General features: G+C 42.4%; 2 protein-coding genes across 5 annotated transcripts in view; one reads left to right on the forward strand and one right to left on the reverse strand.

Moving 5' to 3' along the window:
* The window catches only part of man2a2 (mannosidase, alpha, class 2A, member 2), a 52,746-nt gene extending 49,708 nt beyond the window's left edge, over positions 1-3,038 (forward strand). For 2 of the 3 annotated variants that reach the window (XM_061677586.1, XM_061677587.1), the window contains one exon: positions 845-3,037. In XM_061677586.1, the coding sequence (XP_061533570.1) occupies positions 845-997 (153 nt within the window). In that variant the 3' untranslated portion in view covers positions 998-3,037. Of the gene's footprint in view, positions 1-844 lie in introns of all 3 variants that reach the window. The other variant, XM_061677589.1, reaches the window with a different exon arrangement.
* A 7,632-nt stretch (positions 3,039-10,670) lies between these two features.
* The window catches only part of furinb (furin (paired basic amino acid cleaving enzyme) b), a 114,286-nt gene continuing 98,273 nt past the window's right edge, over positions 10,671-26,683 (reverse strand). For both annotated transcript variants that reach the window (XM_061677592.1, XM_061677591.1), the window contains 3 exons: positions 26,162-26,289; positions 20,074-20,202; positions 10,671-13,797 (listed from right to left, as the gene is read on the reverse strand). In XM_061677592.1, the coding sequence (XP_061533576.1) occupies positions 13,136-13,797; positions 20,074-20,202; positions 26,162-26,289 (919 nt within the window). In that variant the 3' untranslated portion in view covers positions 10,671-13,135. The remainder of the gene's footprint in view (positions 13,798-20,073; positions 20,203-26,161; positions 26,290-26,683) is intronic.

Consider the following 26,683-nt stretch of genomic DNA (forward strand, 5'->3'; position numbering starts at 1 on the left):
TTTTTAACATGTAAATGTAAATGCCATGAGTCTAGTCCCCAGTAGTGTTGTCACGATACAAAACTTGATACCAGTACTGAAACGACGCCACAACAAAAAAAAAAAACAGACAACTTGAAATAGGTATTAATTAATTAATTAATCAATCAATCAAATTATTAGGTCGGTTCGGTTAATTTGGTGGGGTTTTTTTTTGGTTTTTTTTTTAAACCGGACCACTATTCGTACTTCAGCGTTCTATTGATTTTATTATTATTTTTAATTGTTTGTTTTTACAACCAACTAACTCATGGATACTCTTTTAAACTCTCATACCTGACAGTCATACTACCGTTGCTATCATTAGCTTCCAAATCTCCCAACTCTGACCCATTCACAGCACAAGCTGTGCCTTGTAGTTTGAAGTGTCTATAGTCAATCCTCACCTTGTATGAATTGGCCCCACCTTATTTATATATATATATGTGTGTGTGTGTGTGTGTGTGTGTGTGTGTGTGTGTGCGTGCGCACGCGCGTCCACGGAGCCTTTAGCTCTTCGAGTTGCCATCTATCCAGACATTTCGTCATTCAATCATCCAAGCTGTCCTTCCTGCTCCTGTGTCAGTCCATGTGGCGATGACATCACAGACAGGCCAATTTAATCGAGTAACGCTTCCATGTCTTTGTCATTAAAAGTGCCAACACGCATCCATATAAAGTTTGCCATGCCGAAATCCAATGCGTTATTTTCCCTGTATCGATAGAACAAATTAAACTCGTAAGTCAAAAGGTACCACTGAAGCAAACATTTCTTTGCGCCGCTCTGTCTGGGTTGTCACGCTGGGCCGCTTTGTCTTCTGTGCAGCTGAATATTTCCAGTCTCTTCAAGAACTTGGACCTGCAGCTGCTCCAGCCCATGTCTTTGACCCTGATGTATTCTAGTCCACCACTGGCCAACCACTCCACAGTAAGCCTGGATCCGATGGAGATCTCCGCCTTCAAACTCAAATTGCGCTAGGAGCAAACCTGATCCAGCGGGCTCACACTCTTCGGACCGAGAACTGGACCCTCGCTGGCTGGGAACCGGCACGTGGGACTCTGATTCAGCTGTGTCGAACGCGTTGTGGAGAACCACAAACTCTCTTAAGATCACGGCCGCATTGGGTTCTCCTGCGTAAGAATGTGTTCTTTCTTGCGTTTAAGCCTGGAACTGAACTACTGAATGTAAATATCCCAATGATGTGTAAGAGGTAGGAGTGGTGGGTTCATCACAAATGTGTGCCAGATAAGAGTGCAATTTAAAAAGCTTTATTTGTTTTATGGACTCTTATTTTTATTAATTTTCTGTGTGCGCAAGGGCATACATTGCAATTGTTTTGTTTGTTTGTTTTTTTTGTCTCAGTTCATCAAAGACAGTGGTGTGTTGTGGACATTCGGAGATACAAGCGGGTCTCCTCTCTGCAGTAACAGTGGAATCACGTGAGAGGTCCACTCATCATTCTGAGCTTCCTTGTCGCAGCGGGTCATCATTTGTCTTAATCCTTGTGTTGGCGCGTCACCCCTGAGCAGCTGTGCATGCAGTTGTGCTCGACCGACACTAGACCGTATACGTGTGCGCGTGCGAAGTCTTCGGCCACCACTAGCCCTGTTGTTTTCATGAGCCTTTTCACATGCTGACACTTTAAATAGTAGGACCCATACAGTTTGCAGGATGAAGCTGGGGTGTTTGAAACTCAATCTGCACATATATTTGGACAAATACGGGAGGTACACTGAAACATGTCTGTTAATAAAAAATATAAGTGCAGTGACTTTCTGAACACGCCATAGTTATGGATGGATTATAGCATTGTTGAAACAACAACTCTAATGCTGGCTTTAGACTTTTTTTTTTTTTTTTTTTTTTTTTTTTTTTTTTTTTTTTTTTTTTTTTTTTTTTTGGGGCACAAGTGCTGTATATGTATGCATAGAGTATGGCAGGGAACATTCATGATGCTGGTGCAGGTTTGTCATGAAAGGTGAATGTTTATTATAATAACATATATATAACATATAATAATAACATCTGCAATGTTTATTTCAGCCATTCAGGTTTTTACGCTATATAATTCAAGCTAATGAGGGTTTTGCTTTTGAGCTTTGAGCTGCTTGGGCTTCCTGTCTTTAACTCCTATATCAAGCCCAGCCCCACAAAGAGATTTGCAATGAGATTAAAATCATTTATCAGTAATACTTTAGTAACATTCCAGCGCTCATGGAGAAACATTATCTACTAAATTTGGCAGAGGCATAGCTTGAGAATTTAATTTCATAAAATCTCATTTTTGGTTATTAAAAAGCATCACAAGGAAAATTCCAGGCACCTGTTTTGCAGGCAGGTGGATTTAACTTTTCCACACAATCTACTGTAACTTCAGTTGCTCACGTCAAAATTAGGAGGCAAAGCTGAGTGACAAAGTAAGTGTAGCTAGCTGATGTGCGTACAAGACAACAAAATTCCATCTCCACAGAGTTGCTGCATTTTCCTCCTGTACTTAATCTGGAGCTGTGGACAAATTTGTATTTTTTTAATTTTTTTTAATGACTGTACATTTCTTGTTTAGTTATGTTAATTTCCCAGAGGTCTGTCACACACCAACACACGCTGCGCTGGCTTGTTAACATTTTAGTGAGTTGCACTTCCTGTTTTTCCCCGTCACTCAATTTCCATCTCAGCCCTTTCACTGTCACATCATTGTGGAATTTTGTCCTTTAAAAAAAAAATAATTTTCTGTCACGCTCTATGTTCAGAGGTAATATATGGTGGCAGGCTGTCTTCTGTATTCAGTCCCGGTGGAGTAATAATGCAGAATACCGAATAAAGAAAATGTTACAGAACTCGTGATAATATTGTCCTGTATATACAGTCGGTTCTAGTTTTCAAACTAAATAGTTTGAAAGGAAAATGCAATGTTATTAGAATGTAGACATTCAGCGCTAAGAGGTTTCACACAAAAAAATATCACTGGCGTCGTGCGAAATCCTCGTATGTCCAAAACTCACTTTGCAAGAAACTGTAAAAAAAAAAAAAAAAAAAAAAAAAATACATTTGTTGAGCCATTAACATTGCATCATCCAAGAGAGCAAGCCATTTGTAACACTTAAGTTGCTTAGTTCAACAATTTATCAAATAAATAAAAAATAACAGACCCAATTGAGGAGTGACCAATGGTATTAAATATGTGAAAAAATGTGAAATTGAACAAATGTAGACAGGTTTTGCGAAGCCTGACGCCAGCGATATGGCAATTAGAGCAATATTATGTAGCATACGTCCATTTTCGAGGGCTAAACATTATTTGGACAATTGACATGAATGTAAATAAAACCATTTTTTTTTTTTGTAATAGCTAAATCAAAATCTTATGACCGCAATGACTTCACCGCAAACATCTTTCACTTGATGCTTGTTTCTGGGTCTTGCTGTCTTTAAGTGCATACATACTATTGGGTTGAGATCCAGCCACTGAATGGGTGACTGAAGACTTTACAGAATTTACAAAATGCCGAAATCAGACTGCCTTCTTTCATCAGGAAAAATAAATAGTTTGTCCCTAGCTTATATCGTTCTTTAGTAAGCAGCAGTCAAATATAGGCTACTTTCAGCTAAATCTGTTTCTGGAGGAGGAGGGAGGGAGGGAGGGGGGGGGGGGGGGTTCCTCCCACATCCCAAAAACATGCATTAATTGGAGATTCTAAATTTCACTTTTTGTGAAAGCAGACGGATCAAGGCAGGACAATGACTTTGACACCAATATTTGTTTTCTTGCGTAAAAATCACTAAGAAAGTACTTTTGACAGAAAACATATTTACAAGTATAACTATGTACAGAATTTACAGTAGACAAAAAAAAGCATGAACAAATGGGGCTCCCACACTTGCAGTTTTTCCCCTCCTAATTCTCTTCCTCTACCGTTTGCGCAAGCAGTCCAGGTTTTTATTACCTTGCACAGAAAATCTAGCCAAGTTTGATCCACATCTGGATTTTATTCTTTGGTGGTGGTCAATGGGATCCCGTGTGGTTGTTATTGTCCTTGAAACCTACTACTACCTATTTCTGCGAGCAGAACCTGTGCAGTTTAGAACTATTACTATAAAAAATATATATATTGTTAAAATTACTGTATAGTGTGACGTGGAGAGAGGAAAAAAAAAAAAAAGCTTTCAATTAGCTTTTTTTTTTTTTTTTGTTTTGTTTGCACTGCGCACTGGAATGCGAGTCGAACGTCTGCTGGATGCATCACCTGTTAAGTTTTTAAAATACGACTGCAAGGGTTTGAAAAAAAAAAAAAATAAAAAAAAAAACCCGCGCAGGCGCGGGGAGAACTCCGCATAGGCGAAGGCCGGATTTGAACCCGGGTCCTCAGAACTGTGGGCCAGTCGTCCACCATGGCGCTGTAATGTGAACTAATGGGACTAAATGATGTTTTTATGTAACGAGGCTTGAAGGAGAACGGTTGCTAAATTGTAGCTAACGCGAGCTGGAAACAAGTGACCTTCGTCTCCATGACCATCCGGAGGAAGCGCCGGATGATATTTGAGTCCACGTGCAGTGGTAGCAGACTCAACATCCAACAACATGATGTGACACGATCAGAGTGACCAACATGACGAAAGCCTTTGTCAACATAGTTACGGTCCAAACCAAAGAGACCAGTCCAATGAAGTAAACCGAATCAAGAGGGAGTTCACTCACCACGGATCCGCATCCCATTTATTCAAATCCTGGTCGGCAGACGATCGGCTGGAAAGCGGCCGAGAGCATCTCGCCATATGGCCCGGCAATTTGGCCGATAGCTTTGTCACAAAGCGATCGGCTCCGAGCGTCATTCTTTAGTCCCTTTGCATGATCGAAGGCACCGGTGTCAAACCCGAGGCCCGGGGGCCAGATGTGGCCCGCCACAACATGTGACGTGGCACGCGAAAGTAAATCATGTGCGTGGACTTCCTGCTAAAATACCCAAATTACAAATTGTCTTAACCTTTACCGGTAATAACGTTGGGAAAATTGCAAACCTGTTTTGTTACCAGTCGCACTCTTAATAATAACAGTTGAAGAGTTTTTATTAGCTTCGGTTTTCAAAACTAGTTATCCATCAATTTGATGTGTATTTGTAACAATATGGGGTGATTATACATTTTTACTGCTGGAACTAACAATTATTTTATTTAGCAATTCATCTGTTTATTATTTTTTGCCTGATTTTATATACTTGTCATTTTTTAAAAATTATTTATTCATATTCATTTTGGTAGGCTTTATTCATTTTTCATTTTTTGTTTTTTTTTCATTTTTGGTAGAGATTACTCTTCTCTGTGGTGTGTCAAATACCTGCCACAGTACCTGCCATTTTTTTGGGCCTGCTTAATGCCGTTTAAAGAATCTTATATTTCTGACGTCTAGGTACGTTTCATCTTATACCACGGCGACAATCGACTGACATTCAACGTAAAATAAATATTTGAAACCTTTTACTTAAGACTACTGAACTAAAATCTAAACACTGCAAATGGCGACACATATGCACAAAATGTAGTGGCCTTTTTCTAACGTCACTCAATGCGTAGACCTCCAGCATGGTGGCCACCTGCGTGTCAACAGGTACGTGACGTCACAGGAAAACCAATTACGCTCCAGTGCTGCCTTGCTGCAAGTGTATTTATCTCAATTAATCCCTGATTTTTTACTTTAGAATGCCATATTTCTAAAAATAAATTAATAAATAATAAATAAAAAATATATATCTTAGATTAAAACTGAATCGCGGCATGGTGGACGACTGGTTAGAGCGTCAGCCTCACAGTTCTGAGGACCCCGGGTTCAATCCCCGGCCCCGCCTGTGTGGAGTTTGCATGTTCTCCCTGTACCTGCGTGGGTTTTCTCCGGGCACTCCGGTTTCCTCCCACATCCCAAAAACATGCAATAATTGGAGATTCTAAATTGCCCGTAGGCATGACTGTGAGTGCGAATGGTTGTTTGTTTCTACGTGCCCTGCGATTGGCTGGCAACCAGTTCAAAGTGTACCCCGCCTCCTGCCCGATGACAGCTGGGATAGGCTCCAGCACGCCCGCGACCCTAGTGAGGATAAGCGGCTCAGAAAATGGATGGATGGATGGATGGTTTTGTACAAAGGCAAAATCTCCTCTCGTGTCCAAATAGTTCTGGCCCTAACAGCCAAGATTGAAGTTTGCCTCACAAACTGGCTTAAAGACCGATTTGCCTGCGGGGGGCAGCATTGAGTCAGCTCAAAAGCTGTCCACTCGTCTCTCATGGCCTCCAGGAGGAGAGGGACACGACACAAAGCAGAAGTGATGTGTGACTATGAGGTTGAACATTTTGCGTTGAGCTCGTAAATAAACACCTTGGCTGTGAGCACCGACGGAGCTCGTGCTTGCGAAGACGCCCACTCTGCATTTTATCTCAAGCTGCTGCCACTAACTGTTTCTTCACGTCTCAGGAAAACATTCCTCCCTTCCCGAACGACAGGGTATCTGACTGCAATAATAGCAACGTGCTGCGATGCACTCGGCGAAGCTTCATCTTTCACAGCCAAGCGGACAGACAGCAGATGGAAGTCGCACGAAGCCCCGATCAGAGTTCTACGGAGGCTTGAGCACGGAGATGAAAGAATTTCAAACGCAAGCCGTGAGACGCTCAAGGCATACATTTACATTTCCCGTGTAAATTGGAGGCCAGTTATCTCTGAAGATTCATTCACGAGCCACTACTCCCACCAACCGTGTCGAGTAGAGCAGCAGTGACAGCAGTGTGCTAATAGTACTACTAGTGACAGTGTACAATTCTACTAGGTAACATCGAGAGCGTCCCTCCTAGGACTAGTAGTTTTTTTCCACGACGGCCTTCCATGTCAGTTTGTCAGCCGCGCCCACCTCTACCAGTCAGCCAAACTTTGTTGATGGCTCACCTTTGTCAGATTGTTTGACAATCTCCCCAAGATTCTAAACGCTAGCCTCCACTTTACTTGTCCGACAACAAGTTCTGCCATATCACGTTTGCCTGTACCAGTGGCTGTTTGTCCAGCCTTTTGCCTCTGTTCATGAGTTCTACCTGAGCTTGTTTGTTTGCCTGTCCCCTTGGCTGTTGGGGACTCTGGGGGACTATCTGTTGATTAAGGAGCATTACGTGACTTTGGCCCAAGACAAAATCTTCAAAGCCTGACCCTCTCGACTGTGAAGTTGACTACTCTGTATTCAGGCTTTGAAGTTAACAGTCGCAGTTGATATTAAAGTCATTCCAACTATTCTGGTGGTTTGGTGGGCTGCGCTCGGGCCCTATACCAGTACTGTATGACATTTCTGAACACTATTAGGGCAACTGCATGTTACTAGTGAGGTAAAACTACTAGTGGGGATATTAGAGGAGGCTAGTAGTGTGTGAAACATGCTTACTATTGGGGCCTAGTAGTGTTACTAGTGCAGCGTAGTAGTTTAATAGCAAGGTTTAACTGCGTACTAGAAAGCCAAAAGTGGGCACCAGTAGTGGAAAATCTTTTATTAGCAAGACACAGTCAGTCTACTAGTGGATCTTACTAGTGAGGACATAGAGCCTGGTTGTAGATGATGGACCTTTTAGCCTTTGGCTGTTTAGTCTATCGAATAAATGCTCAAACGTCAGTCCATGGATAACAGAAGTGCTGGTGCTTTGTGGGGAAAATGACACAACCATGGAGAAGTGAAGAGCCATCTGCTTGCTTGGAAAGGAATACAATTAGCAAAGCTGTGTGTGTGTGAATAAAGGAAAGACAGACTGATCTCTGCAAACACTAAAGCCATTTTATTCAAGCATAAAACTAATCTCCACGATATTATCCACTGCAAGTAAAATAGAAAAAAAAAAAAAGTCAAAAAACAAACAAACATAAAATAGAAGATTTTATTTTAATGAGTGTAATCGGATTTTAGAAAAGTTAAAAACGAAAAAGAATTAAGTTTTAAATTAAAGATTTAATGTGAGGGGCTGCCAAGTGGCGAGCACATCTGCCTCACAGCTCAGGTTTGAATTTTGGTTTAGACCTTCCTGTGTGGCGTTTGTTCGTACTCCCTGTGGTTGTGGGTTTTCTCCGTGTGCTCTGGCTTCAACCCAAATTTCAAAAACATGCATGTTTGGTTAATTGAAAACTAAATTGTCCGCATGTGTGAAGGTGATTGGTTGTTTGCCTACATGTGACGACCAGTTTAGGGTGTACACCGCCTCTCGCCCAAAATCATCTGGGATAGGCTCCACAGCAACTGTGACCCTGGTGACGATAAGTGGTATATAAAATGAATGGATAAATGGATTCTTTTAACTGCGACTTATTTCTTGCATTTTTACTTTTTTTTTTTTTCAACGTGGGTCCTAATACCGCTGTTATACAAGGCAATCATCAAGAGAAACAACATATAACATAATGCTGTAATGTTGTTTACTTCAAGAGAAGGAGGCCTCTCCTTCACGGAGATGTTCTGGGAATAAACCAATGTAGCCTCAGGCTGGAAAACAGAGCAAAAATATCTCGAGAATAAATCACTTTCATCTGCAGAAAACGGAGAAAATGTTTTCGCGTACTCACACCTAAGTCCCTTTTAGCCCCGGTTAAAGACAGCCTTGTTTCCAGGTCGCTGTTCTGTATAACTGGCAATGGGGGGGGGGGGGACATCTTGGGAGCCACAACAGAATAAGGGCATATAGAAAAACAATTGTCGCTGTCCGACAAGCATTTTACAGATCACGGCAGTTAGTGGCTAGGATGTTGTCACGCTTTTAATTATATATTTATAATTCTGTGACAAGGCAAAGGCGGATAAATACTGGATGGTCTGCGACACTGCGAGCAAACTTGTTTTCATCACACAGCCGGTAATAACAGTAGACCAAAAATCACAGTGTGGTATGTACGCATATTGCTTTTAAGGTCATGGTCCGGTTCACATTCGGAGAATAAGGGAACCAAATGCAAAAATGAATAAATACAATAAAAAAAAAACAACTTGCTTATCTTTCCCGTAAACAAACTTCATAATTGCCCCATTATATTACACAATTGCCCCTGCATTAAAAGGTTTAAAAGGGAAAATGAGAAGTATCGTGAAATATGAAATATACATCATGAACAAAAAATATGCTTTATTTTGAAATATAAATGACCTTAGTCATCAAACAGAATTACATTGAATTAGTCAAATGTTTATCACTTTTTGCCGCCCTAATCGACGATATTACCCCTTCCGGTTTGACGTCAGCAGATGACAGGAAGTTGCTTTGTTTACCAGCTCATGCAGTAGTAGTTTACCAACGCGAATAGTTGTATTCCAGACAAGTTAAGATTCCAAAACGTGCGGCTGCAGGATCTTCCAACGTGACTGGAGAAAGCGTTAGCCTGTTTAAATTCCCAAAGGACCCCCAATTTAAGTGGGAATGGACAAGACAAGTCCAGAGAACGCAGGACAAGTGGGAGCCCACCGCCTACTAGGTGCCGTGCAGTGCACTTTTCACTCAGGACTCCTTCGGTAGCTGCACTCTGAGAATCCCTTGGATTTAGTGTACAGCACAAGAAGCTCAAAAAAGATGCAGAACCAACAGTGGTGAGTCAAATTTTAAACCTGGTCATATGGAGTCTCACCAAACATAAGTATATGAAGCATTGAATTGAATTGACACACTGGACCCACGTTTAACTAGATACCTAGAACATCGATGAAATTGTGAATTGATATTTTAGGGGACATTCGTATAATGTACTCATGTAAGCCGCTTGTATTATACACTAGGTCACAGACGCAAGCTGTGCACGTGTGTTTTCATAGCAAACAAAGACTCAACTACCAAGAGCCATTGGTTCCCAGTTTGTACAAAAGCACCTAAAAAAAGATTACATCTTCTCAAATCATTCTTTGAATTATATTAATTTCAACTACAACAACCAAAGCGTAAGTAATTTCATGGCGCCATCAGAACATAGTCGTCCATGCACCATTCAGAGTTTTGTAACCGGGTGATATCTTCACCATCAGACTCGTCGCTGGATCCAACAACTTCAACTGCACCTTCACTACTGTCATCGTATCTGGCATGGCTCAAACCGGTCGGGACATACCGTAATTTCTCGTGTATCATGCGCACCCATGTATAATACACCCCCCCACAGTTGACCTAAAAATTCTGGAAAACCCTTCTACTTATGTATAATGGATTTTTACAATGCATGATTTTGCTTCTACCCATATGCAGACATTCAAACACCAAAGGCATGAAAAAGGTGACCAAAAAAAAACATTGTAGGGAGGTTCTGGGGGGATCCCGCAGGCTCCTGCAGAGAATGTTTTTGATTTTAACATAAATTAAGCAATCTGGAAGACTAGAGTACAATAAGGCAAAATAAACAAATTTTCTTCACACAGAAAAACATTTATTTACACCGCTCAAGTACATGTTGATGTACAAATTTAGGATTAAAATTAAATTTGCCTCATTTCTTTGCTTTTTTGTTTTGGTCTGCAACTTGAACCAGGCCCATCTCCACCTGCACCTGATGCCAGCTTCAAGCTGTGCCACATGAATAGCAGCCTCCTCTTTAAGCGCTCTCATTCTGAGTAAGAGTAAAAAGTACACAGTGAAATAATTACTCAAGTACTGAGTAAATAGTGAGTAACTTCCGATTTTTTAACCACAGTATGAACATCAATTTAAAAAAAAAATAAAATAAAATAAAATGCAAATTCTGCTAATTCTGATGTTGTTGTGTGTGGGCGTGTGTGTATGCACAGTCAGAACTACAACAAAGCATTTGCAATTTACTGCACGGTGTTTTCTCAATTTATAAGTGAACTGAAATATCCCCGTTTGGGCAGACAGTGCCAGACAAATACTACAATACATGAAAGCTGTTGTTTTTGTTCGTCTAAATGTAAACACGACAAGTTGCACGCCGTTGCCTTCATGGTAAAGACGACCTTCCCAACATGGCCGCCATGTAGGCACGACGAACAGCTTTTCAGAAAAAAACATTATCATTAAACAAAACATAACCATAAAGAAATTAATTATGTTTTTTTGTTGAGTCATCAGTTGTATTTGAAAAAAAATATATTTCACCAATTCTGCCAGGGTATGTAAACTTATGAGCACAACTGTACATATATGCAGTCATACGTACCCTTGTCATATTGGAATGAAATTGTAGGCCACACCTTTTTCATAACCTCTAGGTGGCGGTGGCATATTTGAATTAAAGTGTACACCTTTCTCAAAACCTCTAGGTGGCAGTGGCATATTGGAATGAAAGTGGACAGCTTTTCATAACTTCTAGATGGCGGCATACATTTATAAAATGTGATAGGTTTTTTTCATTTCCCCCTATACCTATGTATAATGCGCACTATTGACTTTTCACAATTTTTGGGGAAAAAAATGCGCATTATACACGAAAAATTACGGTAACACATCATCATCATCATTGCTGTCAGTACCACGTTCTGTTTCGCTTTCAACGGAAATATCGCTGATTTCTTTGCTGAAGTCACTGGCACAGTCTTCCTCGTGTTCGTCCATGATTGTTTAGAAGCGAAGGCCACCGCTCCCTCTAGTGAAAACATTCAACCTCTGATGTCACAATATGGCAACTGTATTTTGAGGTGCCTTTTTGAATGCCCAGACGGTGATTTAATTATCGTCAGAATCGATGAATGAATAGCCATGCGTCTGATATCATTTTTACAAAAAAACTGTTTATCGCTAAGTTTTTTTAGGAAGCCATCTCATCTTCACTTTAAGGTCAAGGAAAAATTGTGGCAAGCTTTCACACGCCATGTAAATTGACAAGAAGGGCTGGATCTGGCCTGCAACTCTTGAGTTTGACACCTTTTGGCTAGTAAGAGAATGGTCACTCATCTGCTTAATCCACTGTACTATTATATAAATAGTTGATTTCATCATTAAACAATTACAGTAACAAATTAACAAATGCTGATGAATACACAATTAAAAAAACGATGCATTTGATGGGACAATAAACCTACATATTACATTTTTAACCCCAAGATAAAAATCATATCTAATAATGTGTTGGCTATTGGGTTGGGGTCGAAACTGTTACAGGGGGTCCTCGGTTCCTGACAAACAACGTTTGAAATGTTCCGAACAAATTAGTTTGCGCAGTGGCATAAGAATACGTCGTCACGCGACACATGAAGGCACGATCAGTTCCCACTTGATTCACACAGGGTGTTCCAGTTTTTTTTTTTTTTTTTTAAATCTCATTTCAAACAGAGCCAATTCTCACTAAAATTATCTCACAACAACAAGATTTGTAACAAGTAATCTTAAATTTAAAATTTGTTTGTTTTACTTTCTCTTTTTTTCCAGGATGAAAAACATCAATCACAATCGATGAAAGGCTAGTTTGTGTGTTAGAATAGGCTCAAACAACAGTGTGATACATGCTTTTACAAGGAAATTCAATGAAAATACACCAGCTGAAAAACATATGGACATGGCACAAACAATCCAAAGAGGAAGACGAAAGAAAATGTGTCATGTCACAGGTGTGTATACACGTATGGATCATTTGTGATGCTTTGCGATAAAAATATCACTTTTTTAATCTCTATTTCAATACATTGTTGGAATTTTCATGAATGGATCATTTGTTTATCAACATGAAGGCTATCATTTCATCTAATTTCTTAGGATGTAGTTACGCCATCCATTTTCTGTACCACTTATCCCTATTAGGGTCATAGGTGAACGGGAGGCAGGGTCCATCCTGGACTGGTCACCAGCCAATCAAAGGGCACTGAAATATTCAATTCAAATTCTCACAATTGGACAAGTTTGAGTTGACCTAACATGCAAGTGTTTGGAGTGTGGGAGGAAATCAGAGTACCCTTCTGTAGTTGCTCAAATATTCATATGTCAAATGATGTCAATCAAATGATGTCGAATGCTTCGGCACACCCTGCACTTATGGCCTTGATGTGTTTTCCATACAAATAACTAATTCTGACTTTACTACCAGATTAGAGAGATCACGACGCATTCCGACTTACAAACTCAGTCGTAAACCAAGGACCCCCGTACCTTGGTACCAGACAGTCCATCACAACAACAGGTGTCGGCTAGATGACACTCTGCGTCTTGATGAAAGCTGTCCTTTCCCCATGACCGTCAACTTCCTCGCTGTCTGATTCAGACTCATAGGCGGTCATGTCCTCGTCCCCCCACACAGCGGGGATCCCCTTGTAGCATATACGAGCCCTCCTCTTTTGTCCTCGGCCCAGACCGAAACCAAAGCCCACGCGTCTGTCGGCATACGCAGAGAGCAGTTTGGTCCTCCGGCCAGAAGAAGCTACGCCCGAACGCAGCTGCAGTGTGAGGAAAACCCCAGCAAAGGCCGTCAGGATAAAGGCACACCCGAGAATGGCCACAACGGCAGGAAGCTGAGAAGACGAGCTGGGATCAGGAGGGTCACCGCCTCCTCCCCTTTTATCGTCATCTGCCGCTGGATCCTCTCCAGCGGCAGGAGATTTGCGCTGGACCTGGTTCTGGTGCAGGCAGGAGCTGAGGACCAGGCGGCTGTGTGGGGGGCAGGACAGACAGTCCGTGTGCCCCGTGGCAACGCAGGTGAGACAGGCGGGGTGGCAGGGCAGGCAGGCTTGTACTGAAGATAGGTCCACCCAGTTCTCCAGAGAGAGATTGAGGAGCTGCGGCCCCGATGTAAAACCGGGAGGACACAACTTGACGCAGCCTTGGAGGAAGAGGGAGAAGCCCGGGCTGCATTCTGTGACAGAAATAAGACAAAAACAAGACCACACAGACGTTTCAACACTTACTGACCTCCACTGCTGCTCCAGTCACACCAATGAAGCCAATTTATGTGGAAATTTAGTGGGATTTTAGACAAAAATCATTTGTGGAGAACTAACAGGTGTATTTAATAAGGATTTTTGTATACAGTAATCCCTCATTTATTATTTCCGTACCTCGCAATAGGTGAAACCTGCAAAGTAGCTCCAACCTCTTTTTTATTTTTTTTTCTACATATTTTAAACCTGGATGAACCTTCCCAGACTCTTATTACTCATCTACACACTCCTATTAACCTCTATCATACTCTTATGAGCAACATCTATACACTTAAACACTTTTAAAACTGTTAAACATGCAGTAATGCACAGTAGCACTGTACACTTTGTACATTTTATTCCTTGTTTTATTGAATTTTTTGTTTGTTTTCATGTTTTAGGCTAGGAAGCATTTCTTTTACCCCCCAAAAATTACAGCATACATTAAAAATCCCACAATATGGCAAATTATGCACGATATGAATATTAATTCATTCATTCATTTATCTTCCGTTCCGCTTATCCTCACTAGGGTCGCGGGTGTGCTGGAGCCTATCCCAGCAATCTTCGGGCAAGAGGCGGGGTACACCCTGAGCTGGTCGCCAGCCAATCGCAGGGCACATATAAATAAACCATTTGCGCACACATTCACACCCAAGGGCAATTTAGAGTCTTCAATCAACCTACCATGCATGTTTTTGGTATGTGGGAGGAAACCGGAGTACCTGGAGAAAACACACACACACACGGGGAGATCAGGCAAACTCCACACAGGCGGGGCAGGGGGATTGAACCCCAGTCCTCAGAACTGTGAGGCAGACGTGCTAAACAGTCGGTTGAAATCCGGGCTTCCTTGTGTGGAGTTTGCATGTTCTCCCTGTGCCTGCGTGGGTTTTCTCCAGGTACTCCGGTCTCCTCCCACATACCAAAAACATGCATGGTAGGTTGATTGAAGACTCTAAATGAGAGTCATGAGAGACTTTCAGATAAGCCAGTTTCAACCGTTTCTTGAACAATACAGTCAAACGCACAAATTAAAAACAAAAAAAACACACACAAAAAAAAAAAACACAGGGAGCTTCAGGAAGCCAAAACTCACATCCAAATGCCCCCACCAAGACTAACCGCCATGTTCTTTACATCTCTCACTAGGCCACGACCCTTAAAGGCGCACATACAACACAGCTGTCATACAATAATTACACTTTATAAAACCAGTTTATTTCTGTATGTTTTCTTTTTGTTTGTTTCATGTTTTTATACACTGCAGTGCTATTTTTCATTTTTTTTTTTAAATGGTGGCATTTTGGGGGGGCTCTTACTGCCAGGCCTCCATGTTAACATGGATATTTGAATTCAAAAGCCGTCAATGGCAGTGAAATTAACCCATAAACTTGGTCACGGAACAAATTAATCTCGTAAACTGAGGTACCACTGTATTTACAAGAAATAATCTATACCAGCAACGCATAGTGACAGGCAGAACAATTAAATACTCTTTAACTAGATGGGAGAAGGTACAATTAACCTAACGTAATTGACATTCTTCCAATGTAGAAAATGTACCTTGGCTCATTAAGGGTTGTGAAACACTATTAGGATCTGGAAGACAACTCACAGAAACAGTTTTTATTGTGTGCTCCATGTAGAAATATTAAGTCCACAAATGAAATCAAATCTGTACACATTCGGATCAGTACTTATGCCGAAAACGTGACGTAATGCCTACGATGCAGCCTTCAAGTTGAAAGCGCCGAATCCTCAAATTCTGGGCCTTATTTTTGTTGTGCTTTGTGGCACTAGCAGTATTTTCGTTTCTGTGTTACTTTGTGTTGTTTCTACTTGTGTTTATTTCCCACAGAAAGGTTGGCAGTTTTTGTTTTCGCTCATATTTTTATGTGTAAAGTGCATCTTATACAACGGTGCACACAATAAGACTACTGTAAAATTCAGGCGTGGGCAAACCTTTTGGCTCAAGGGCCAAATTGACTTTTAAAATTTGACAGGCGGGCCAAGCCAGGACCAGATGCTTGCAAATACAAAATAAAAAAAGGCATTGTAGTGTTAATACTTACTTTTAATGGGAACAGTGTTGTTATGTTGATGACCTTTTTTTTTGCCAGTGCATCAAAGTCTGGTGTTAGTTTTGTTGTGGCAATTTTCAGAACACATCTGAGGTGTTCATCACTCAGCTGGTATTTGTAGGATGTTTTGTTAGTGTTCATTACACTAAAAGTCTTTTCACACACACGTAGAGCCAAACACCACCGGCACCACTTAATGAAGCATACATCTCATCCAGTTTGAGAGTTCAACTTCTCTTTTAAGTATCACATTGGCGATCAATCAGTTCCATCTGCAGCTCCCGTGGCACTGTTTCAGGGTCTTGTGTGACTGAATCTTGGATGGCAGTTTGTCAGATAAAGGTGTTTTGCTGAGCCTGCAAGCTTGATTTTAACCGGAGCCATCAGTTCCTGTGTTGATTGACCTTTAGCATAATCAGCATGCTTGGTAGAAAAGTGACAGCTGATGTTATATTCCTCTAAAACCGCAATGGTTTCTTAACAAATAAGACATACAGCCTTTGACCGGACTTCAGTGGAAAAGTATTTAGTAGTCCATTCTATATTAAACACTCGGCACTCACTGTCGACTTTTCTTTGGCCCACTCATGGTTGAAGAACGGTTCAGAGCAGTAGCAGAGTAAAAACAGAACAGCCAAAGTCAAGTCAATGTACACTGTACCTACTGCACTACCTGGTGGAACCACTGGGCATTACAGGACAACCTAGTGGAACCACTGGTCATTACAGCACATCCTGGTGGAACCACTCTGCATTAGAGGACAAGCTCAAATGAATGCAGTCATGATTTTGATATGATTTGGGAGATTCTGTACCAATCTTTGGCGGGCCGGATGTGGCCCGCAGGCCACAGTTTGCCGACCCCTGGTCTACAATATGCCTTAATGCTAATTAACCGCTTAACCCAGCTGTCCTCAACCTTATTTTTTTCACCATGGACCTGTTTAACGACAACACAAGCGGCAGAGAAACAAATAAAAAAAAAATGATTGCATATAAAACTCATCATTACACCATTAAGCTCAATGTAGTTGTGATTGTTTGTCTTCAATGGGCCGATTGGATAATCTATCTATCTTTCAAAAAATTCCAATGGCTTGGCTTGTCATGTGCCAAAGCAGTTTAAATGACTTATGATTTTTCCTGTTAGATACAGTTTTTTATTGGAAGTTGTCTCTTCTCATTAATTTGGCCTGAAGAACGTCAAAGAAGCTTGTTCATTCAATCATTCATTTTTGAAAGCTTGTGGACTGCTACTTTTCTTGTATTTTGACAGAGGCACAGACAGACGTACCTGATTTCCCAAATAAAACTTCTATGAGACTCCGATGATCAATCAAAAATGTTTTATTCAGTCTCTCTGTGTGGCCCGGTACTTAAACCTACCCTGTCATAAAACAAACCAAACATGACGAGAAACAGTAACCGACTGCAAAGGACATTTGACAAACAACATACGACAATGAACCGACAAGCACTGAAAGAAACCAAGCAACTAAACACAAACAAATTGACGAGACAACGATGAACACCTGTTTGAACATCATATAGTGGTTGGTGTTTTGTACCATTCCCTACTAAATTCTTGTGAGACCATGTTCACTAACAGACAGATATGGGGATTAGCCACCAAAACCTTCACTTGCAGGGAGAGGAAGCAGTCAGATCGGTGTGTGTCATTATGCATTATGGGCATTGCCCCACTAGAATCACTAGTCAGAGTCAAATTAAGTTGGTCAGGAGTCCCTGGGCAACACTGTGAGTTCCCTCCCAGCACAAAACAAAGACATTTGCTGCATCCATCCAGTCAGCTCTTTTATATTACAAACACCCCAGCCTGAGCAAGCCTGGCTGCATTAATCTGGTCCTGCACTTAGTGGTGTTTTCTTTCAAATAGTTATTTTATATTTATAACACTCCAGTTAGTGACTCATTGAAAATTTTATGTGTATACATAAACTTGTAATAACTCGCTTTTAGGGTTGTTTTTGAAGTAATTCCCTTCGGCACCGATTTACCAAGATCCCATATAGTGGACCCTTAACTGCATGTTCACACACAAACAGATTGTGCACGATGTTGGGAACAAGTGGAACAATGGTTGAAACCACAGTATTTAAAAGAGGGTTTGCGCCCAGGGCCCGAGGCACACTGCGCGATACGGTCGAACCCAATTGGACCGGCTCATCAATGACAGTTGCTAATTTACCTCCCGCACTTTGAGCGACTGAATATATGGGTGCCCTGAACAGGGAGCCCGAATAGCTGCCTGATGCTGCACATATAGTATATTGTACTTCACCACATTTATCAAATAATAAAAAAAATATGGATTAATAGTTAAGGAAGAAGCGGGTTGCTAAAGAGAGAGGACGTGGGTGAGAATAAAAGCGAGTGTGGATATTTTAAAAAAGGCTCACTTGAACGTACTCAGCATGGTACATACCACGCATGTCCATTTTGACCACAAGCTTTGTTTTTCCATCCACAGGCACATCATAAATTATAAATATAGTTAAACATGGTTGTAAAACACAATATTTACATAGATCGATTTACATTGATCATTTTACACGTGAGACTATGTGTGTCCCAGGATGCACGCCTGGAAACAATGAGTCTCAGCCCTGGAACAATGAGTCCCTCCAACATATCAGCACGGAGTACAGATACAGCTATATGATGGTTGTTGCTTTGTGGTCCCGCTATATTGGAGATTTTCATTTTCACATTTGTACATTATTTTTGTTGTACATTTCTAATGCTCTCTCTCAACATGTTTCAGCCTGCCACGATAGCAATTTTTTAGGATGATATAGTTCCCCAAAAACTATCACGATAAACGATAGTATCAGTGATATTTTTTATGTTACTGATATAATGATATTATAGAGCATAAAAATTCAAGTACATCCTTTTTAAGAACAATTAAATGTCAATTCTAAAGAACATTGAACTTTGGCATTGTAATGTAGAACCAGAAATAAAATATATTAGATAAATACTAAATGTAAATAAATCAGGCTGTTCGCAAAAACTGCACTTAAACAAATATTAAACATTTGGCACATAGGTATAGAGTCATGAGCCCAAAAAATGTCTTAAAGCTTGCCAAATTTGAATGAATAAATAAACGTATGCCCTCGAAAGCATTTGGGCTCTGTGACTGTTTTTAAATCCAATCATTTCAATATCACTCTTATTTTTTAGTCTTTATTTTTATTTATTGTACGAACGCTGTCGTGTTATGTCCTGTATAATTTCTGCTCCCTCTTGGCTCTTGAAAAAGAGATTTTATCTCTCAATAAGCCTTTACCTGGATAAATAAATATCGAGTTTCTGGATTGTGATCATGTGACACCTTGACCTGTCAATCAAATGATACTGAAAATGAGTTCGCTGAAGTCAAATACTGCCTTAATTTTGATAACGTGTGCCGTTGTGGTCATGGTTTGCTAGCTCATTAGCTCGCAGGCTAGCGAATGTAATAAACAGTTAACTTTCCCTCAAGTGTCACAGGTGTGTGCATCTACGGAGCAAACGCTGTTCTGCCAGCACCTTGCTGCGTTGTGAGTGGCGCATCGGCTGTTACCACAAAAATGAAAATTTATCGAGTCCCGAAAAAATTCCCATGTACATTTTATTAATGGAACGATAACCCGCCCTCCTCTGCCTCTGATTGGCTAGCAACGACATTGTACTTTTACTTCGCTGTGTGTGGAAGCTCTTTATCAACACAAACAAACATACGTACGGTTGGGTCTTAAACCATGCATCTGTAGATGAAGATTGCGTATGCATCATGCGTCCTTGCTAGTTTTTGTGCGTCTCAGACGCGCGACGCACATCAAACGAGATCGCTGCTTTATATACTGTATTTGTATGGCTTGGGGAAATGTATTTTTAGCATGAGTGAAAGTTTATGTGTATTTTTATTGGGTAGTTGCTACATTCTGCAACTGCGATTGAAATTTTCAGTCATGACAAAACCAGTGGCCAACTGATCGGCCACTCATGAAAACAGATGCCAGACTAAGAGAGACTAAAGGCATTTTCCTGGTATGTAGCCCACATAAATGGTTGTTGCCCCCTATAAGAAGCCAACTGGTCCGCGTGTAACCTTCTCACCGATGCAGATCTGCTGGGCATCAAACGTCTTGCAGCTGTTGTTGGAGGGCCGAGGGAAGTCTGACGACAAGGGGCTGACCACACTGGATCCTGTCCCCCAAAGAGTGAGCGTGAACTGACTCAGCACTCCTGAAAGTAGGAAGTAGATGGGGGGGGGGGGGGGGGGGGGTTATTGATGAGAGAATTTTAAAATGTCTCAGAGAGGGAACAAGTAGTTGTGTGTTCAGAATAAGTAGTACGTACACGTAACTGCAATGGGAACATTCTGTTCAGTCAAGGAATGTTAAGTAAAAAGCAGTGTCTACCTTTTAATTCACATACTCAAACAGTCATACAGTAAATGCTTCTGATCACTGCTTCACATCTGTGTTGCATGGAGTCAACCAATTTCTGGCACCTGTTCCAGCCATGGACAATTGGACTACATTACATTACACAATTTCACCTCAAAAATAATTGATTTGATGGGATGAAGGTCTAGCCACTGCATAACGCTGACATCTTGCTGGTCTGGTGTGTCTGACGTGGCTGGGTTACTCGTGTCTTTTGGTGCGCCATTTGTCAGCACTGCCAGCTAATGTGGTCTCTGGCAAATCTTAAACTCAACAATGTGACATCTTGCGAATAGCTCGGCTTCACAAGGGCGTCTTGAAAAAAAGCAGGCAAACTGTGAAATGTTGTCCAATCTGGAACACCAATTCACAGGTGCCAGAAATAGATCAACTCCAAGCAACACAGATTGGGAAGCAGTTCTCAGAAACACAACTGAATATTAGTGAAGAAATTCACAGGAAAGCAAAGTCTTTTAGTTTCTATAGCAAAGGTTTGACTTTGTGAAGAAATATGCAGACACTGCTATTCTTTTGACAATTTGATACATTTTCTTTCATGTCTTGACTTGGAATAGTGAGCAGTGTTCCCAAGAGATTTGAGTGTGTGGAAATAAAAGCTATTAAAAGGATATTGAGCTTTATGCACTAATTCTTCTATGCTATTATTCTGAACAAAACGATAGCTCTCTCAGCTGTTTCAGGCCATCATAAACATCACATTGCTGTCACGCCCAGCCGCTCTGAGTAAACTGCACTGAGGCTGTTAGGGCTACAGCAACAGTGCCAAATGGATGTGTGCAAATCAGTTCATTTAAAACGATTGACACAAATCAAGCATCATTTCACACGCTGTGGTGGAGTATTGCCAGTGTTCATAAGTTCTGTGTAAACAAACAATACAGCATGCTGATAGGCTCTTTATTTCAGTGACATTTTGGAAAAAAATACACTGTGAAATGTGTGATGAGGATATGGGGGAGGAAGTTAATATGTGATGTGAGTAAAGTGACCACAGCACCGGAGGCTCAGATGCTCTGAATATGCCCACGCCATCTAATGAGATCTAATACAAAAGCTGTATCAAATGCCCAGTTTTGACTGACACTGTCAGAGAAGTACGTATTCATTGAGAAAAGATTTATGTTTAAACTTCACAATGCTGTACATCATAATGCGAGTTGTTTGCACCAATCATGCAGGAGAATAAAGTACCCAAAATAGACACCGATGAATGTAAAAAACAAACAAACAAACAAAACCTGAATTTTAAAAAGATTCTTATACTGGATGAGCCCCTCCTTGAACAGTCACCTTGTCGTGGTGGAGGGGTTTGTGTGTCCCAGTGATCCTAGGAGCTAAGTTGTCTGGGGCTTTATGCCCCTGGCAGGGTCACCCATGACAAACAGGTCCTAGGTGAGGGACCAGAAAAAGCATGGCTCAAAGACCCCGAATGATGATGACAAACAATGGACTTCGTTTTCCCTTGCCCGGACGCGGGTCACCGGGGCCCCCCGCTGGAGCCAGGCCTGGTGGTGGTGTTCGAAGGCGAGCGCCTGGTGGCGGGGCCTGCCCCCATGGGGCCCGGCCGGGCACAGCCCGAAAGGGTAACGTGCGTCCCCCTTCCCATGGGCTCACCACCTGTGGGAGGGGCCATAGTGTGAGCTGGGCGGGGACCGAAGGCGGGGACCTTGGCGATCCGATCCCCGGCTACAGAAGCTGGCTCTAGGGACGTGGAATGTCACCTCTCTGGCAGGGAAGGAGCCCGAGCTGGTGTGTGAGGTCGAGAAGTTCCGACGAGATATAGTTGGACTCGCCTACACACACAGCTTGGGCTCTGGTACCAGTCCTCTCGAGAGGGGTTGGACTCTCTTCCACTCTGGAATTGCCCACGGTGAGAGGCGCCGAGCAGGTGTGGGTATACTTATTGCCCCCCGGCTTGGCGCTTGTATATTGGGGTTCACCCCGGTGGACGAGAGGGTAGCCTCCCTCCGCCTTCGGGTGGGGGGACGCGTCCTGACTGTTGTTTGTGCCTATGCACCAAACAGCAGTTCAGAGTACCCACCCTTTTTGGAGTCCTTGGAGGGGGTGCTGGAGAGCGCTCCCGCTGGGGACTCCATCGTCCTGCTGGGGGACTTCAATGCTCACGTGGGCAATGACAGTGAGACCTGGAAGGGCGTGATTGGGAGGAACGGGCCCCCCGATCAGAACCCGAGCGGTGTTCTGTTATTGGATTTCTGTGCTCATCACGGAGTGTCCATAACGAACACCATGTTCAAGCATAAGGGTGTCCACACGTGCACTTGGCACCAGGACACCCTATGCCGCAGTTCGATGATCGACTTTGTGGTCGTGTCATGGGACTTGCGGCCGCATGTCTTGGACACTCGGGTGAAGAGAGGGGCGGAGCTTTCAATTGATCACCACATGGTGGTGAGTTGGCTCCGATGGTGGGGGAAGATGCCGGTCCGACGTGGCAGGCCCAAACGTATTGTGAGGGTCTGCTGGGAACGTCTGGCAGAATCCCCTTTCAGAAGGAGTTTCAACTCCCACCTCCGACAGAACTTTGCTGATGTTCCAGATGATGTGGTTCTGTTGGCTTCATCAAGCCGTGACCTCCAACTCTCACTGGAGCAGTTCACAGCAGAGTGTGAAGCGGCTGGGATGAGAATCAGCACCTCCAAATCTGAGGCCATGGTCCTCAGTCGGAAAAGGGTGGCATGCCTTCTCCAGGTCGGGAATGAGATCCTGCCCCAAGTGGAGGAGTTCAAGTATCTTGGGGTCTTCTTCACGAGTGAGGGATGAATGGAACAAGAGATCGACAGGCGGATCGGTGCAGCATCTGCAGTGATACCGACTTTGTATCGGTCCGTTGTGGTAAAGAAGGAGCTAAGCCGAAAGGCGAAGCTCTCAATTTACCGGTGGATCTACATTCCTACCCTCACCTATGGTCACGAGCTGTGGGTCGTGACCGCAAGAACAAGATCCCGGATACGAGCGGCCGAAATTAGTTTCCTCCGCAGGGCGTCTGGGCTCTCCCTTAGAGATCGGGTGAGAAGCTTGGTCATCCGGTAGGATCTCACAGTAGAGTCGCTGCTCCTCCACATCGAGAGGAGCCAGATGAGGTGGCTGGGGCATCTGATTCGGATGCCTCCCGGACGCCTCCCTGGTGAGGTGTTCCGGGCACCTCCCACCGGGAGGAGACCCTGGGGACGACCCAGGACACGCTGGAGAGACTACGTCCTTCGGCTGGCCTGGGAACACCTCGGGATCCCCCCGGAAGAGCTGGATGAAGTGGCTAGGGAGAGGGAAGTCTGGGCGTCCCTGCTAAAGCTACTGCCCCCGCGACCCGAAGTGGTAGAAAATGGATGGATGGATGGATACTGGATGAGCATTTCTCCAAATGGTGCTGATAACATTTAAAAATTTGTCATTACACAAATAAGTGGGGCAATCACACTAATCACATCAGACAATTATATTTCCATTCTCAGTGTCCTAATTCCTTATTCCTTACTTTTGTACTTTTCTAGGATAGAAGGAGGTTGAAAAGGTTGGGCAGCGTTGCATATAATAAGCCTCTTTCTTTAACAGACAATATCCCAGCCGGGAAGGCATCATAGAACACTGCTGTGGTTCTCATTGCCTCACACCAAAAGAAAGGTGCAATCTGTAGTTCTACCTATGAAAATGGGCGATGGTGAGCTTGGAAATATGTGGCGCTGATGAGGGAGGAGACAATCACACACACACCTACACAAAGACGCAAACGTGGTAAAACAAATGGAACTGACCATAGAAAAACAGAACAACAACGCTCAATGAGGTAGGAAAAAATATGATGCATTCCTTCCATCTTATGAGGCAGCAAAGGTCAATCAAGGAGATACTGTGTGTTGCAGTCAATACAGATGAAATACTCTAACCGAGAGAAAGAGGATGAGCCACAGCCACCCTAGGTAGAGCGGGTCGTCCAGTGACCGAAGGGTAACTGGTTCGAATCCCGGCTCCAACTGTCTGCATGTCGAAGTGTCCTTGGGCAAGACACTGAACCCTAATTTGCTCCCATTGGGCCTGGCAGCAGTCGCCCATTGGTGTATGAATGTGTGTGTGAATGGGTGAATGTGAGGCTTTGTAAAGCGCTTTGGGCACTGTGATAGTGTAGATAAAGCACTATATAACTGCAGTCCATTTACCATTTTACCATTTACAGAAAGAGGCTGACTACTGTATACTTTATCTTTGCGCTTTACCTCTTGTTCTATCCTCACGTGATCCTGGTTGTGTGTTGCTAAGACACTTTTACTATATCTGATGACTTTGAGGCTACTGAACAGGATTAAAAACCCCAATTCCAATGAAGTTGGGACATTGTGTAAAACGTAAATAAAAACAAGACAATGATTTGCAAAAGGCGGCACGGTGAGCGACTGGTTAGCACAGCTGCCTCACAGTTCTGAGGATCTGGGATCAAATCCGGCCTCGCCTGTGTGGAGTTTGCATGTTCTCCCCGTGCCTGCGTGGGTTTCCTCCGGATACTCCGGTTTCCTCTCACATCCCCAATACATGCATGGTAGGTTACTTGAAAACTCTAAATTGCCCGTAGGTGTGAATGTGAGTGCGAATGGTTGTTTGTTTTATATGTGCCCTGCAATTGGCTGGCGACCAGTTCAGGGTGTACCCCGCCACTCATCCAGAGTCAGCTGGGATAGGCTCCATCATCACTTATTGAGTGTTGTTAAAAGGTGATATAACACAGTGTAAACATGCCCTGCTCAGAGCTACCAACCTATAGAAATTCACTTCCAAAGGAATTTGTCAAAATTTGTCTCAATTTCGATATTATAATTTATAATTTTATATATATACGCAGTTGCAGCCTTAATCAAAGTATATAAGATTTCAACGTGGCATCGTCAAAAATAGATATTAAATTCAAAAAAGATATTTTTCTTTTTTGAATTTGTCTGTGGGTTCACAATGAAGGCAGTTACAGAAAAATAAAACCAACACACAGTGTTACACAATATCTTTTTCCCCACTTTTGTCAGGAGTTCAACCTCGCCGGAGATCAGTGTCCAGACACTTCCTGGAATGGTCGCCAGTCAATCACAGGGCATTGTGACAAAACAACAATTCACACTTAAACAAACTAATTATAATTAGCATGCATGTATTTGAAATGTGAGAGGATGCCAGAGTACTCGGAGAAAACCCAAGCAAGCACGAGAATAACATGCATACTCCACACAGAAAGGTTAAATGACTGTGATGCAGACACTTTAACCGCACACACAACCGTGCTGCTGTTGTAATATACATCCATCCATTTTCTTTATGACTTATCCTCACTAGGGTCGCGGGCTGCTGGAGCCCATCCTAGCTATCTCCGGGCGGGAGGCGGGGTACACCCTGAACTGGTCGCCAGCCAATCGCAGGGCACATAGAAACAAAGAACCAATCACACTCACATTCACACCTACGGGCAATTTATAGTCTTCAATCAACCTACCACGCATGTTTTTGGGATGTGGAAGGAAACCGGAGTGCCCGGAGAAAACCCACCCAGGCACGGGGAGAACATGCAAACTCCAAACAGGCGGGGCCGGGATTTGAACCCAGATCCTCAGAACTGTGAGGCAGCTGTGCTAACCAGTCGTTCACCGTGCCGCTGTTGTAATATGTTGCTGGAAAAAAAAACTTATTTTGGATGGTTAGATGTGATGCAAGTGACAAATAATGGAAGCCAATTAGGTTACCATAGTCACGGCTATTAGCTGCAACATTTTCTACTTCCAAAGTCCATTCGCCTTGAGGATCCTCATCCCATGAGTGGGTGGTCATGAAGGCCCAGTCATTGAATCCTTCGGTGGAGAAGTCATTTGGCCTGCAAGAATAGGGATAGTATTAATTTTCTCTGTATCGGAATGAACAACATGTTTTGCAGAGAAATATAGAGAGCAAGAGTATAGTACTAAATTGAAATCAAAGTAATTATCTTTTACACATTAATTAACATTATGTCCTATGGCAATTTAAAAAGAAAAAATTCCAATATTTCACAGGTAAATTCTCACGGAACGCCTCCACATATTTACCGTCAACTATATTTTTTCCCCCCGCTAATCATTGAGTTCAAGACATAACAAAAGGTGGTAACGGTAAAGTAACAGTGCAGCAAATTACTTTTGTTGAAAGTTGTTAGTATTCTCAGAACATTCATAAAAAATACAATAAAAAAAAAAAAAGAGAGAAGAAAAATGTTGCAACCTAAAATTCAG

Source organism: Phycodurus eques, chromosome 5 (assembly GCF_024500275.1).
Source record: "Phycodurus eques isolate BA_2022a chromosome 5, UOR_Pequ_1.1, whole genome shotgun sequence".
Taxonomy (NCBI): Eukaryota; Metazoa; Chordata; class Actinopteri; order Syngnathiformes; family Syngnathidae; genus Phycodurus; species Phycodurus eques.